Below are 16912 nucleotides of genomic sequence, written 5' to 3'. Positions count from 1 at the left end.
ACCCTCTTAAAATGCTTCCCCTTGCTTATCATTCATTTCTCCCTGTCCTTCAGTGGGACAGTTCTTTTGAAGCCACCTTCTAGACCATTCTGCAGATCTGCAGTTTCAGTTCCAATTTAATCATCTCTGCTGAACAGACATCTTGTGCTGCCAGTCACAATTCTATGAAAACCCCAGGGATTTTGTTTGCTCATATTTTCAAAGTGATGTAACCTTGCATTCCTGTTGGTGGTTCCAGCCTCTGGGCAAGGTTCTGCCCGTGACAGAGAAGTAGCTATAGAAGTCTGCTTCTCAGCATAGTGTGGGTGAGACAGCAGACTTGCTCATCATATCCTGTGAGACAAGCCGTGGCCCTTGCTGCTGGATTCTCTCTGCCAGTAGTCTAGCAGGTTGCTTGGGTTGTGGTATTAGTGGCCTAAGGACTTCTGTAGCTTGCCTCTTTGCTCCAGATGCCCTGCTTTTTTGAACTGGGACTCCTCACTCTGATAGCAGAGGCCCTCTTAGGAAATGGCAAATCATGCTGATTACTGTAAATTTTGTTTATGAAGTTCTTTACCTACACTGTGTTATAACAAGGAGTTGGTGAGACAACAGTTAGAACCCATAGGAGGAGGTGATGATTTTAGAAAGAGACTTGAGGCTTATGTACATTTGCTACCCTTTACATTCTTTTATTGTGACCAAGGCAAAATTGCCCTTCCAGAGTTCTATCTGAAATCTTCTCTTCCATAACTTCTTGTTGATTTTAAGATTATTTGAAATAGTTGCTTCTCCTAAAGTTTGTATGTATGTATTTCATTCATAAAAAATTATGGAGGAGAGCTTTTATTATTTATTCTTTAATACATTTTGGGGGTGTACATGGATTACAGCAGCTTTTGATCAAAGCCCTTACCTTCTATGCTCGTGTTTGCTCAATATCCTTTGGGGAATTCAAAAGGTCTTACCAATGAGACAAAGTCTGTGGCCCAGGGAACAAATAATGTAACTAGAAAAGCATTCGCCATTGTTGTTTAATGCACAGAACAGTTCTTCTGAGCCCCTTTGTCAAATATTAGTTAAATTCTCACCTATAAATAGTTCTCCAGTGATTGGTTAAAAGCCCAGCCCTCTGCTATATAAACATATTAAGTCTTTCTGCCTCTGTATATTGTACTGTTATCATTGTAGATGTCATTGGAGATACCAGAGGAAATAAAACAGCACAAAAATATTTCCTCAACTGTCCACATGCATTCTAACGAGCAGAGAAGCATCATACCCTTTCAGTGGCTCTGCATTCTTACACTGTTGTTAATTTCCTGAAAACTAAATGTTAGATGAAGTATAATTGCAGATTTCCTTAAGAACCATTGACAGATACTTATCTTAAGTTATAAGCAACTCACACTGTGAACTGTGTGCAAACATTCCAAGTTTTCTTCCAAAAGAATATACTTCAGTGAGGGCCAGGGGTTTAGCTCAGTGGTGCCGCCACACCTGTCTCCCAAGCGCAAGGACCTGAATTTGATCCCTGGCACAAAAAAAAAGAATAAATAAATAAATAAATAAATATTAAAAAATACATACTTCAGTGAAACCTAATATCCACTGATCTATTTTTGATAAACAGAGCCATGGAAGCTCATTGTAGAAGTTGAAGAACTTTCTTTTGGGGCTGTTTGATTTTCTAGTGTTAGAGGATCTTTCACTGGTTTTCTGGGTCTTAAGTCCTGTAAGTACCATCTCAGAGACCTCACAACCTCTGGCTAAGCAGGCTACTTTTTGAATGAGATGGTAAACTAGATGGCAGATTATGGTGTATTTAGGTATTGGCATTGAACAATGAAGAGGGGAGTTAGATTTCTTTTTTAATTGCTAGGTGGTCCATTTAGTGCAGCTGTGTTTATGTTTCTGAAATGATAACTGCCTGATCGTAGTGACAAGCCCCTACAAACAAGAATAGAAATTTCTTCTTGAGAAATCATCTTGCTGGTATACTTCAATTCAAGGGGTCATATTTATCAAGCAGCAATGGCAAAAATAATTCCAGGAACCATGATTCAATACAGCTGGTTTGCTAGATGAGACGTTTTTGACAATCTTTTTAAAAAAGTAATTGATACTTTAAATGCTGTATTTCACAGTGCGAAAAACTTGGAAATAGTGGGTTTTTGGTGTGCTCTTTTGTTTTGAGTTGTTTTTGGATAGTCCCATTTCTTTAACCATTGTTTGGCTGATTCAACTTCTTGGTTATTAAAAATACTTGCTTAGATCGTAAGTGTAGATCAAACAGTTCATATTGTTTTTGTCCTTCTCTTTAAAAGAAAATAATTAGGGCCAGGGATTTAGCTCAGTGGTACTGAGCCTTCCTCACAAACACAAGGTCCTGAGTTCGATCCCTGATACCATAAATAAATAAATAAATGAATGAATAAATAAATAAATAATTTAAGTGATTATAGCATCAGGACTCCAGCAAAGAGACAGTTGCCTGTGACTGACAAAAATGTATATACTCAGTAAATAGCTGTGTGAATTACTAATTTCAGAACCATATGCAACATGCAAAATATTGAGATGCAAGGGCCTAATGACTAGCTTTTTTCTTTAGTGTTACATCCCTCATAACTCAAATTAATGTTTAATACTGTTTCATATTGCCAAAATATTTTCATGAATTTGAATTAGAAGCAGCTTGTTCTGGCTTGTTTTGCAACTTTGTTTCAAGAAACAAAGTGATATTTAGAAGATTTTGGTATGTCTTAGAAGCTTTAATTATCTTACTTATGTTGAAGGAAGAAATACAATCAAGTTCTGATTCATAGTTATGTAAGAAAAGAAGAGTTCATACTATGCTAATTTTATATATCACCAGCATAGTTAATGAAGAAATTTGAATTGGTCATTTGAACAGCGTTAGCTTTGAATAATTAGCTGTCTACGCTTTAAACTCCAGAGGACCTGAGTGGGTCCTGTTTGGGCTGGTATTTATTTTTGGAGTCTCAGGTACTTGTCCTTATCTTTCCATTTTTTGTCTCCCTTCTCTCTACAGATTGGTGAAAAACAAAAAGTGTTAGTAACAGAAGAATCTTTTGATTCCAAGTTTTATGTTGCACACAATCGATTTTATGAGCAGGTAAGAAACACACCAGTATTCTTGAATTTTCTCCAAAATAAGGAAGAATTCAGAGTGTAAACAAAGAAGATTTTAAGGGGAAAGTGTTGAACCCTGTCACAGGGTGGCTATTCTATAGCATCGAGCCAGCCAGGCTAACATGGGGCTTATCTCTGTTGCTTATTCTGTAGAGCATTCTCTACAAAGACGTAAGTGTAGTTAATGTGTTTTAGTGCACAGTAATCTTTGATCAGCCAACCCTAGGCTTTTCGGAGTTTGGAACGTTCCCACAACTGGAGAAGTGGGGGCAAAGTCCTGTTCGGAAGGCAGGAAGGATGTCTGCATGGGCCACATCAGTGCAGAAGGGCAGGGATTTCCTCTGGCTGTCACATCACTCTGTGATTTCTTTGTTTTGGTCCATTGGTTGGTTTTTCAGTTTTAGTTTTTTTTTTTTTTTTTTTTAACTTCTACCTTGACTAAAATATCAAGAGATATTTGAGAAGCTAGGGGAAGAGGGAAAAGAGTACTCCTTGGACTCAACTCAAACTGTGTGAACAGCTCTGGAGTCCAGCATGAGGATGGAAGCAGGTTCCCTTAGCAGTTCTGAGGCCACCCTCTTAGGTGTGGGAGACCCCACAGGGGCATGGGGCTGTGTGAATCATTCTGGGTCGCATTTACTTGTCTTAATGCCAGATGGGTTTTCCCACTTTCCAATCCTTTCTCATCAAAGCAGAGATCTTTCCCTGATTCATGGCCAGAACTGGAGAGTAGGGACTGTTGAAGTCAGCAGGGGCATGTCACACGTGGGTGTGTCACGGGGAATGGGAAAGGGAAGCCACTGCCTAAATTAACAGGATGGCAGTGGCTGAGGAGGTCATGGCACTGGTGTCCACCTGAAATAATCTCAGACTGGATTGTGGGTCCTTAGACAATATGGGGAGGGACACACTAAACTCCCTTTGTGCAGCAGCAGTAGAGTCTGCAGTGAAGAGAGGATTCCCAGCACTCCATCTTGCAGCCAAGCCCCTTCCCCATTCCAGGCTCATTACTGTGTCTGGATAGCAGGGTCCCCATCAGGCAGCCTTTTGCCCTGCCTGGGGAGGGAGGAGTGGGATTGTACTTGGGTTGCCTCATTGTCCCTGTCTTTCTCGCCATCTGGGTTTGTGCCACAGCGGGAAACATTTTTCTCTTCATTTTAAAGGCAATGGCAAGCCTTATTAGCTGTTTCCTCCCATTTAAAGCAGTTGGGCCTTTTCCAATTATTAAAATCCGAGGAGAAAAAAAATGCTGAGCCCTTCATTCAAATCTAGGAGGGTTATTTTCCCCCAGAATAGTACCGAATCTCCCAGGGATAGTTGCTCTACAGATTTTCTTATTTTAGAAAAACTGATTCAGAGAGACTCATAATCCTGATACCAAAGCTCTTTTAGTTTGTTTGCTTGCCATAAGTAATTTTCTGCCCAGGTGACCTTTCTCCTACACTTTGATGAAGTGTACCCAGTGGTCATAAAAATCAAACTCAGTGCAAGATCCAGTTTGACTTTTCAGAGAAATTAGCCGTGGAACTTCCGGCTCTCATCAGCTATTTTATCTGCATAACTAAGCCTATGTACGATGTCATTAGCATTGTTTCTAAATATGATGAGTTCCAGAGGTGTAGATTATATCTAAATATCAAAGTATTGCAGGATTAAATTAGTCTTTATTTTGGACCCTAATTTGAAAAGATTGGCAAGGAGATACAGTACTAAAATAGAAGTGTAAGGGAAACTTAACGAGTACAAACTACCTATTAGTCCCAGAGAAGGACAAACACTTGCTCAAGGTAAACAACGACTTCTATCAGTAATCTCTAGTGGAACGAGACCATCTGATAGTTTCCTGTGAACCAGCCAAAGTTCCCTCCAGGTAGCTAGTTCTACAAGGAGGCAGGGGCCCAGGACTGACATACACAAGCTTCTTCTAAGTGAGCCAAATAAATGAGTGGCAGCCATTAGCCAGGAGTCATGTAGTGCTAAACACCAATGCATTGTGTTTTTGAAAGGTTTCCTTTATATATTTTCTCTTCCCCTGTGCACACGCGCACTGTGCATATGCAGGCTTCATTTGAAGTGTCTTCTCAAACCATTATAGCCAGGGATTTAGCTCAGCGGTTCGGTGGCCTGCCTTGCAAACGCAAGGACCTGAGTTCAATCCCCAGTACCAAAAACAAGCAAACAAACAATCAAACTATTACAACAACAGCTAAGTTGTAAGGTATTAAAAGTACAAGGCTTTCATGAATCCTATCTCCATTTTCTCCATTGCATGAGAGAGCCATGAGCAGAATATCAAAGGCCGGTTCACAAGAGGCTGGCTGACTGCAGGGGACTTCCCAGCATCTGGCAGTGGGAGAGTTCTATCCAGAGCCTGGGGCTCCTCCCAGAAGTGCCTTCCCATCCTACAGGATCTCAGGATCCTTAAACCTCTAGAAAGTAGAGCCCACTTTACTTGGGATCTCAAAGTAGAGAAAATACCTTTAAAGGGCAAACTGAGAAATCAGAATCAAGTATAGACTTCAGTTAATAGTAATATTTCAGTTTTGGTTTATACAGTGTGACAAGTGTACCATGGAGATGTAAGATATTAATAATAAGGGGGAATTGGGTGTGAGGCATACAACTCTCTGTACGACCCTTGTCATGATTCTATAAATCAAAAATTATTCTTAAAGTTTGTTTTAAGAAATTAAGATTTCTGAATTTTTTTAAGGTTTTAGTGCCAAAGAACCCTTCATTCATGGGGAAAATGGTCGAGGTGGACATTTATGAATCAGGAAAACATTTTATGAAAGGGCTGCCAGTATCGGACGCCAAAGTACACACGCCTTCCATCAGCAAACCATTAGCAAAGGGAGAAGTCTCAGGTTTAACAAAGGTAAGTGAAAGATGCTTTCTTTTCTACCCTGGCAGTAAAATAGCGGCTGTAGAAGCACAAGGATTCCAGACCATACTTTAGTTATCATTTATGGTTCCCTTTTTATGTATGCACGAGGCTTTAATCCTTTCTGACAGATTGAAATCTGAATCAAAATGATGCATTTTTTTGCTGATGCCTATAGCTTTGCTCCTCTGCATGAAAAGGAAATAAGCTGTTTCTGCCTCCAAGCTAGATGCAAAGGATAAAAGCCATTATATTCAGGTAAAAGATTTAACTGAAGATGATCTGATCCAGTATGTGTCTGTATCCATAGATGCTGAGTGTAAGGGGACAAGGAAAAGAATGTTTTCTTGCCTGCAAAGCTGTTTATAATGTAGTAAAACCTTATAGCTGAACAGGCACTAAACCATGTCATATATGCGGTTATGGTCCCTTTCACTAGGGTGTTAGCTGGATATCTGCTTTAGTTGTGTGGAGTGAAAATTAAACATTTTTTCTTTCTATAAAAAAGTAACCTGACCCCTATTTTATACCTTGGTAAATATGGCTGTTTGCCAAGCTCTCTCTTACATTTCATTGAGCTACAGTTGTAAAACTTGATGGAGTGTGAAATGAAAATGTGTATCACATTTCTAAGCATCATTTGATGTCCTTTCTCCAACACAATTGTTAAGCGCTCCAAAAAAAGTATATAGCAATGACTTAACGTAGAGAAAAGAGATAACTGATATTCATCTGGCCATGTAATTCCAAAATTGTTTTGATCTGTGTATAGCTTTTTCCTCAGATGAATTACAAGGGCATGTTGATTAAAATAAAGGAACTCTGGCTTTACTTTGGGAGTAGTGACCAAGAGAGTCCTGTTTATCTGAGCCCCTGTTGACTGTAGCGCTCTGCTTCTCTCTGTGCAGCAGGAGTGGCCCCTGTCCTGAGCCTGACACTGCATGTGAAGGGTGTGACCCATAGTGGAAGGGCATGGATTAGCTTTTATCAAAACCTTGAGGAGAGTGTCATCCTGCTAAATTGCGAAAAGCATACCCGTTAATGTTTGCCCTTTAAAAAAGAAAAGTCTTATCTCGAGATTGGGATGGATGGCTGGAGAGAACAGTAATCTAGCAATTAAGTTATATTACTAGAAATTTGGGTTTTGATATATTAGCTAACATTTTTAAATTTTTTTCAAGGAAGATCGTTGATTTTTTAAATTTGTTTTCTACATGAATTTTTTTTACCTGGGTGATTTTTAAATTGTCAAGGTGAAAAGGATTTCACATCAAATGACAAATTGTTATTTCAAAGATCCTGCCTTCATAGGCACCTATTGAAGAGAACGGTGTTCTAAAACATCACCGTTAATAATGAATAAAGTAGCATCTTTCAACTAGTTCCTTAACTACAGTATTCCTTTCTAAAAGGTCAGCCGCACTTAAGTTCTGTTAGGTAGACTTTTTTGCTCTTCCTTCCCTCATTCCAACCTAGAAAGCAGGGTCGTCAGTTCTACTTCTTTACAATGTGTGTAGTATGGCCCAGGGGTCTTTGGTAAATTGCAGGACGGTCAGGTGACTGCTGGGCCCACTTGGGCTTCTAGAAATAGAAGGTAGCTCTCCCTCATTCGCTTTTCTCTTTTTTTTTTTAAGTACTGGGGATTGAACCCGGGGCTTCAAAAATGCTAGGCAAGTGCTTCACACTGAGCTGCATCCCCAGCCTTTTAAAATTTTTATTTTGAGATAGGATCTCACTAAGTTATCCAGTTTGACCTATGAATTTGTGAACTACCTGGCATACCCTCTCAAGTAGCTGAGATTATAGGCATACACCACCATGCCTGGCTGCTGGAAACAGACTCATAGTATGCATGATGTGAAAGGGTTAGAAACATTGATTTGGAAATGTGTATTCAGGGAAACATCAGGCAAGTCTTTTTACCGCCAATAGTGACTTCCTTTAAAAAGAAGAATGTGGCTTTACTCTTTAGTATTATTTTTCAATTTTTAAAGATATGCCAAATTTAGCAGAATCAAAAGCCCTCATTAGTGAATTTGTCCTATTACACATGAATTTGCTGACAGTAGAACCAAAATGAATGCTTGCTTTGGCAGCACATATACTAGAACCAAAATTAATTGAACAGGAAGAGAAAAACTTGCAGTTGTATAAGGTTTTAAAGTAGATAATGGAGGTGTGATCGAGAGGCTTTGAGCTCTCTGACAGTGGATACAGGTGCTGGGACTCGTGAGTGGAGAAATCAGCCTAACTCCAGTGTAGCAATATAGCCTTGGGGTCAGATAGACCTGGGTGTTATGTGGGTCATTGGTGCTCCCCAGGCACATAACTCCTCAGTGCGTTGTGTCTGTGAACTGGGAATGAGCATGTGTATCTTGCATTGTTGAGAACAGGAACATATTCTGTGATGCCAGTAAACCACCCAGCTTCACTTCTGGAGCACAGTACTTAATGCTGCCTCTCCACCTTGTTGCATCCATAAAGAACCAACTCCAAACACTACCTCAGTACTGACATGTTCTTTTTGTTAATGATTTGAGCCCTTAGATGTTGTTGCATTTGGCGGGGGTGAAGGTGTTTCTCTATTAGGATGATCATTTCTGAGCTAGAGAACCAGTCTCATCAGAATTTATTCATTTATTTATTTTCTAAGTAAGTACACATTTACAGTACATGCAGCTTACTGTCATCCTAGAGTGGGTGCCTGTACATAATATAGCTTGAGCTCTTTTAAAATCTATTTCCTTCCCTCTCCCAATCCCCTTTCCCCATTTTCTTTCTGTCTTGTTGATATTGTCACTCTTCTCTAATGTCTATGACATATTTACATTCATTGATCAGAATTTCAGAGTTTTCTAGGGATTTTCCCAAGTTTTTCTAGAATGCCAACTTCTGTATACATATTTTTACAAAGAAATCTAGAAAGCCCAAAGTATCTAAAGCAAAACACTGTGTTAAAATGTTGTCCTATAATTAGTACGTTTCCTAAGCACTGTCAGGGCATCCTTTGAGTTGTTAGCCCTGTGCTCCGTATTTCCTCCCTGTCCCTTGAGGCCCTGCTGCCTTCTTTCAGTATCACTGGTGAGGGGATAGCAGCCTAGGAAGGGAATCCAAGTTGGGAAAGGGGAAGGCCAGATTGATTACAGGACTCTGATTCTTGCAGTGACAAATTCTCTGGCTTTTGTGTTCGTCATTAGGTTCCCCAAACTTTGGTTGTTCCACATGTAAAATAATAGTGAATAGTGGTCACTGAGGAACCTTCTAGCTCTAAGATTCAGTGAGTGAAATAATTCATTTGACAAAAATGGACCAAGTGCCTGACCTTTGTCAGGATTTTCAATAACATAAATAGTAATAGAAATCAGACCTCGTTATTTTCAAATAATAAGCAGATGCCCATGACATGGAAAACTGTAATAAGGTGAAAAGATTGCTGTTCTCTAAGAAATTATAATCTCGTGAAAAAGGCATTTAAAAACATCTTTTTTGTGATTATTACTCTTCCTTACTTTAGTTTGACTAGAGGAAAGGAGGAAAGAATAGGAAAGAGAAAAAATTATCCTGGTTAGTTTTAGGGAAGAAGGGAGCCAAAATGTCACCTCCAAATTTAAATAAATGCAATTAATTTCAGAAAAATATAATTTAAAAAAATGTGATAATTACTCAGTTGAAGGCATCCTGATGCTCAAAGGGATAAATGTAAATAAAGGAAGCACAGAGATGGGAGACATTCATATGGACATTAACCCTCAGAGTGGTCCAATGCTTGGTATTGTCAGCATTATCTGGGAACCTGTGAAAAATGCACATTTCTAGGCTCCCCACCCCACCCCATCCAACCTCCTGAGTCAGAGAAGGACTCAGCAGGGCTTCAACAGGTCCTAGGCTAACACTGATACACACTGAAATGTGAGACCACTATTCTGGGGAGGCGCATGTGCTATTCATAAAAGCAGTTTTAATGTTTTCCTGTAATAATACCACACTGTCCCTATACTGACGTCAAAAACTGCAGTTGAGCATCTTTTTGAATGGAGACTTTCCTATCTGTGTGTATTAATAATGCTTCAGAAAGGGGTTGCAGAAATGTTGGGGAGGAGTAGACAAGGTGTGTGTGTGTGTGTGCGTGTGCGTGTGCGTGTGTGTGTGTTTATTGAAAGGGGGCTAAAGGAGCACAAAGCTTGCATAAAACATTTTATGGTCTTAAGAGCATTGGTTGATATTTTTACCAGGCCCTCATGTGCAGCCTAATTTTGCGATCACTGTTTATCATGATAATCTTTTCCTACAGTTGAAATCTTTATGGAAAATTGTTATGTCTGTTCAGTCATTCCATTTGAAGAAGATATGGAAAGACAGACCCGATATTACCTGTACCAAATCCATAGCCACTCAGTAATGAAAAATAATCAAAGATTGGGTCCTGTTTTTGGTTGTTTGATTCTATTATGGACATCTATTTATGGAAACTCAAATGTGCAAAAATAGAAGAGTATAATCATCCCACATACCTCTTACTCCCTTAAGCAATTGCTAGCTCATGGCCAATCTTGTGTTGTCCATGTTCTCATCTACCCCTGCATTCTCTACCCTGGTTACTTGTAATGAAATCCCATTTATCATTTTATTTTATCCAGAAACAAACAGTAAATATCTCTTAAGATTAAAATTCCTTTTAAAAACATAATAATTTTGAGATTTGATAATGTATTTTGATTATCTTTAAGCACCACTGGCTAACTGCTCTGTGCCTACTCATGTGACCCAAAGCCAGCATTTATGGAGTGCTTATGATGGAACCATTACTGTACCCAGTTGCTTATATGCCTTAATCCATATCATCCTCATAACCTGAAAAGAAGTCACTATCATTATCCCAATTTCATGATTAAGGAATGAGAACATAGGACATATTAAAATCTTACCAAGAATTACAAAATTAGAAGGTGAAAAAGACTAAGCCAAGAGTTATATACACATCTTACCAACTTTCAAACCTGTGTTTTTAGTTTGTTTTGTTTGGAAACACTGAGAATGAACTCAGCAGTGCCTACTAGGTCATGCTCTACCACAGAGCTATATCCCCAACCCTTTGTAAAATATTATTTTGGGACCTGATCTCATTGTGTTACCAAGCTATCCTCAAACTGCTGGCCCAACTCATCTTCCTGCCTCAGCCTCGAAAGTAGCTGGCTTGGACCACCACACCCTGGTCTATTACTGTCTTTTAATTGTGAAAATTTATGTGTGAAACTATTTTAAGTATATATTTCAGTAATAGTACCTTCAAATTGTTATATAGCCAGTATGGAACTCTTCTCATTTTTTAAATTGAATTCTGTACTCACCTCTCTCTCTGCCAGCCCCTGATAATTTCTAATCTACTTTCTCTCTCTATGAATTTAATTCCTCTGGGTACCTCATAAGTGGAATTATAAGGTATTTGTATTTTTGTGACCTGCTTATTTCACTCAGTATATAATGTCCTCAGTTTCATCCATATTGTAGCATATGTCAAAATTTCCCTCTTCTTGAAGGCTAAATAGTATTCCATTGTATTTTAAATAGCTAAATAATATTCCATTGTATGTGTAAACTGCATTTCACTCATCTGTCAACAGACTTGGTTTGCTTCCCACCTTTGGAGTATCATGAGTAATGCTTGCTGTGAACATGAGCATACAAATATCCCTTCAAGTCCCTGCTTTAACTTCTTTTGGTAACTTTCCTCTTTTTTTGAGGAACTACCATATAGTTTCCCAGAGAATTTATGCCATTTTACATTCACACTGACTGTGCACAAGGTTTCCAGTTTTTCTATATCTCGCCAACACTTATTTTCTATATTTTTGATAGCAACCACCCCGATGGATGTGAGTCAAGCTTCTGTTTTAAGCCCAGATCCTGTGACTTTCTCTTTTCAATTTCAGGAGGCTTATTTGATAACTTCTGGATGGTAGTTTCCTTTTTATCTATCAGAATACATTTATACTAGATACAAAGGGGGGTGGACAATATTAGTCATCTTCTGTGTGTTCAGTTAAAAATGGTATTACAGTGATATGTTGGCTGTAGATGAGAGTATGAACACATGTCTGTCTCATTAGAGGCTAGTTTTGCTAGTGGGGTTCTTTCTCCTTGTATGGCCCATCTTACAACAAATCAGTAGAATCCTATCATTTCTCAGATTAATACTTGAGAAGTCGGAGCTGTTCTGTGTCCAGTAGAAGAAAACATTTTCTTTTCTAATATTAAACTTTTGTTTGTTTGTTGTTGTTGTTTGTGTGTGTGGTGTTTGGTTGTTTGTTTTTGGTACCAGGTATCGAACTTAGGACCTTGCACTTATGAGGCAGGCGGCAGTACTACTGAGCTGAATTCCCCGCCCTAAGGTTAAACTTTTCAGTAGCCAGTTTGTTGCAAAGATTTTCTCTTCATGGTTCATGCCTAGTAGTAATGAATCACTTTAAAGAAAGGTGGAGTGACTTTGTGAAAAACCAAGCAAGGATTTGGAGTCTATCAGGTTTGGGTTCACCTTACCAAGACAATTCCATGATTTGTACAACTTACTTCTGTGAATCAGTGTCTACAAAATGGAGATGAAAAATGACTCACCTGTATACCATTTAAGTCTAATCTATCACAAAATTACATAATGTGGACAGAGTGCCTAAATCTTAGTAGGTATGTTAAGTATGTGATGAAAGGGTTCAAAAACAATACCTTTAAAAAACGCGATTTCCCTGCTTCTTTTTTTCTCACTTTTTAAAGAACATGGCTTCCTTTGTTTTTCACTATATAGTATAATGTAGCAGCTAGGAACAGGGATTCTAGATTCTCCTTACCTGGATTTGAGTCTTTTTTCCATCACTTAGAAAGCACATGACCTCAGAGAAAGTTGATCTCTTTTCAACTCAGTTTCTCCTCTGTAAGAAAGGTTGATGTAATACCTGCTTTATAGGCTAGGCATACAAACGGTAACACTGGCTGCCACTATTGTGATCATTATTAATAACATTATTTGGGATAAATGCTAAGGCATTATTGTACTTTAACTGGTGAAGGTACACCTTGCAATTATTTTATCATCTTAGATATATTCATCAACCATTGATTTCTTACAGAGTGAGTGGCAGGTGAGGCCTGACAAAATGAGGTTCCTCCACATAATGAGTCAGACACTAACAGATTCCCACTGCAATCCTATAGCACTGGCTGGTCTTGCTAACAGGCATTTTTTCCTCTTCCTCTTTATATCCCTTTTTAAGAGAGAATATTCTAGAATAGAAACCTGGCTCTTCCATGCTGCTTCTCACAAGGGAGATGCCTCAGGGTGCCTGGCTGCCACCTGTTTCCCATCTATTGGGACTTTGATCCTAATAATGGATTTACTTGAATGGTTAGATAGCTTGGCACCAATATAGCCGGCTGTGCCTGAAAAAGAAGCAGAGGTTTTAAAGGGTGGCATGGTTTGCCTCATGGTTACCAGACAAAGGGCCAGCAGGACATTCAGGTGTACTGAGTTTTATGTATAAACTATACTATATTTTCAGAGCTTTGACCCTTAGAAAAACACTGTTAAAACGCTTTCCTCTCCATCTAACATTCATTTCCAAAACCACTGAAGTGAAAGGGTCTCTTAGTTCAGGGCCAGATTTGAAAGAACATGAAGACTGCATTCACGAGGTTAAGAAGTGGCTTAATAATTAAGTTAAAAGAGTTGCGAGTGGATCTAGTTTCAAACAGATCAGCTAACCGTGTTAGAAGCAAATGAGGGTGTGTTCCTTCCTATTTCCCTCCCACCCCCAAGATGTTGGCTCCGATCCCAAGAAGTTTTTCCAGTTCCTTTTTTTCTTTTTAAACTTTATACAAAACTGAATTAATTGCTCATATGTTAAATTGGTGTCACAAACAAAACCATCACACCTGTAATATTTTGTGTGTTTCTTTTATATTCCATCTAGTTTCTTTTACAGATATTTGACATGTTTGAGTTCCATAGTCTAGAAACATAGCTTTTTTGCTGTTGAGCTGTGTCTTATTGGACATTGCTGCTGAGCTAGTATGCTTATGTCAGTACAAAGTGTGTTTAGCATGTGTACAATACGTTCCGTGTACCAATTTGAGTGCGGTCCATAGTATCATCAGAGTGAGCTGATGGCAAACAATTAGCTTTCATTTCACTTGCATCACTAATTTTGCAATCACTGCTGATAATTTTCCTCCTCCTGAGGGTTGTATCTGGGGCATGGTAAGGTGGAATTGCATGCATCAAGGAACTAATTGTGCTTTGATAATAAGAGCTACCATTTAGTGAGTCTCTACTATGTACTTAATACTGAGGGTTTTTCCTTGTGATGCTCTGGTTTGTTGCTTGAGCCTGGGCTAGGGCAGCTGAACACAGTGTTCTCTATGCTGCTGCGCACACTCACAAAGAAGCCTCACGGGGTGTAACTGGGCAGACACAATCCCTGCCCCCCATGAGGGTTGGGACACAAGGAACAGTGAGCTTGAGAGAATGGCACCAGCAGATTCCCAGTGCAAGGAAAACTGAGGCCAAAAGCAAAGATGCAGGCCCCTGAGCCCAAGTCACTCATAGAGGTAACATTTGACTTCTGGTACTCATATATTTCTACTTTGATGGAGCATAATATGATGTGGGCACTGGACTTAGTGTTGGACATTGAAAAAATGAAAGCAGTCTTGGCCCTTGAGAGATTTGAGACTGCCTGTTCTTCTGTTGGTACTGCTGTTCTGCTTGAACCTTATGGGAGGGGTTGGGGTGAGCAGAATGCCCTTTGGGAGATCCCCAGCTCCCCTATAGGACATAATTGCTCTTGTGATGAAAGTATAATTTAATGGATAATTTTTTACCAAATCTAAAGTGAGTCTATTTAGAGGTTTTCTTCATCATGAGAGTGTCAAGGTGGAAAACTTTTCCTTCTAAGAACCAAAGCTGTGTCTCAGCAGCAGCAGCTGAACCTGGAGGGTCATCAGAGCTCTTCCTGTCCCTGCAGACTCTAGCAAAATGTTACTTCCCATGACAGTGGGGCCAGGTGCACAGCACTACTTTCAGGGCCTTCACTTCAACATCTCCTTTAGATGTCTTTGCTTTATTACTGTTATCAATGCTAAGTATGACCCTGTGTCTCAATTTATCCAGGACTATCCTAGTTTGTACCTGTTCTGGTATCAATAAGAGTGCCTTTTCCACTCCCCAAAAGGTGCTAGTAAGGATGATAAATTATATAATCACCCTGTGAAGTCCTAAAGAGGTCCCGTGCTATTCCAAGCATTGTTTGGGATACAGAAGCCCAAGATATGATTCTACCCTCAAAGAGACTGAAGTCTAGTTGGGAAGAGAATATGGTATGGTATAGATGTTTATATCCCCCTCCCCCACCAGAATTCCTGTGATGGAGTGAGGAAGTAGGTACTTGGAGAGGAGACTAGGTTATATGCGGCAGAACTCCCATGATTGATAAATGAGAATCTAAGAGTTGCCTTTACCCTCTCAACCATAGGAAAACACAGCAAGAAGACACTGTGTATGAGCGAGAAAATAGCACCTCCCTAGATACCAAGCCTGACAGCATATTGATCTTAAAACTTCCCAGAGTCTAAAATCTTGAGAAATGAATCTGTTGTCCAAAAGATAGGCGTTTTTTATAATATCCCAAATGGACTAAGACAATAGGTATATATTGTATTCTAAGTATAGATAGCAGACTATAAGGAGTCGAAGGCTTCTAAAGAGGTAATGGGGAATGTTTTTGCAGAAGAGTTGAAAGCTGAATCTTTGCTGAATTTTCCAGAAACTACACTGAGACCCAAACAGGGAATGCTGCTGGTAAAAGCCGTTGCATCTGTGCCACCTACCCCACCAAAACCGGGCCCCATGCCCTGTCTGCTTCCTAATCAGTGTCTCACCCCTGTTATAACTGACTGTGGGACCTGGGTCTTGTGTTTGTACTCTGGGGACAAAGAAGGTTGGGAAATGTTTTCTTGGAATCTATATTGCTACGGTAGAGTTTTTAATATAGGGAACTATCAATGTAGAGAAGATATGTAAACCATTTCTACTGAGGGTTTTATGCATGTGGTGGGATTAGAATTGAACTTGAAAAGAACTTAATCAGGTAGTGAAGGAGGAAGTTTTTCTCACTGTGAAAGGAGCAGAATTCACAGGAATATATCTGACCTTTTGTGCCTCAGTAAGCAGTTATTGGCATTTGGAAGCTAGAGGGAAGTAATGTTCAGTGTGAGGAGTGAGGCTTCTGGGTTTTGAAGTGAAATACAATCTATTCCTGACACATTAGATGTGCCGCATGTAGTAGTCCGAGATCCCTTAGACTGGGCTGCAGCAGTAGATTAACCCTGAAATCTCAGGCTGATCACCACAGTAAATGCACTGCCTGCTCACATTGAGAGTCTAGTACCATTTATAGAAGGCACTTTAGAGTCAGGGATTGCTCCACAGTCATTCAGAGAGAAACCCAGGTTCACTGACTGTCTTCATAGCAAGGAAAGAGAGGTGCTGGAGAAACACATTTTAAGTAAGAAATGCAAAGGTGTGTGTTGGAATCAAGTGGCTGTTTATCAGTCATCTCTTTCCCACATTGTTCAGGGAACAGTTTAAGAATTGAGAGTTGGCAAAGGCAAAGCACTGAAGAGGAAAAGGTAACTTCTTGTTCTCAGGAAGCCTGGCCCCTGGGTCTTGAGCCCCACATTCTGCAGCCACTTTTCCACCTTTTACCAGTCCCCCTCATGCCCATCCCAAACCCCTGCTGGGACTTCTAATTTATGGCGCATAAGCCGCAAGTGGACTTGAGATTGGCCTTATCTGTAATGATTTTTCCACTCCAGATGATACACCCGAGTGGAATACGCACAACT

General features: G+C 39.6%; 1 protein-coding gene across 6 annotated transcripts in view; it reads left to right on the top strand.

Moving 5' to 3' along the window:
* Window positions 1–16912, top strand: part of Cdkal1 (CDK5 regulatory subunit associated protein 1 like 1) — a 607184-nt gene that overhangs the window by 572891 nt on the left and 17381 nt on the right. For all 6 annotated transcript variants that reach the window (XM_010622937.2, XM_010622935.2, XM_010622936.3 and 3 more), the window contains exons 13-14: window positions 3035–3118; window positions 5849–6013. In XM_010622937.2, the coding sequence (XP_010621239.1) occupies window positions 3035–3118; window positions 5849–6013 (249 nt within the window). The remainder of the gene's footprint in view (window positions 1–3034; window positions 3119–5848; window positions 6014–16912) is intronic.

Source organism: Fukomys damarensis, unplaced genomic scaffold, assembly GCF_012274545.1.
Source record: "Fukomys damarensis isolate Sample0158 unplaced genomic scaffold, DMR_v1.0_HiC HiC_scaffold_10, whole genome shotgun sequence".
NCBI classification, from domain to species: Eukaryota; Metazoa; Chordata; class Mammalia; order Rodentia; family Bathyergidae; genus Fukomys; species Fukomys damarensis.
This window is presented reverse-complemented; position numbering and strand designations above follow the sequence as displayed.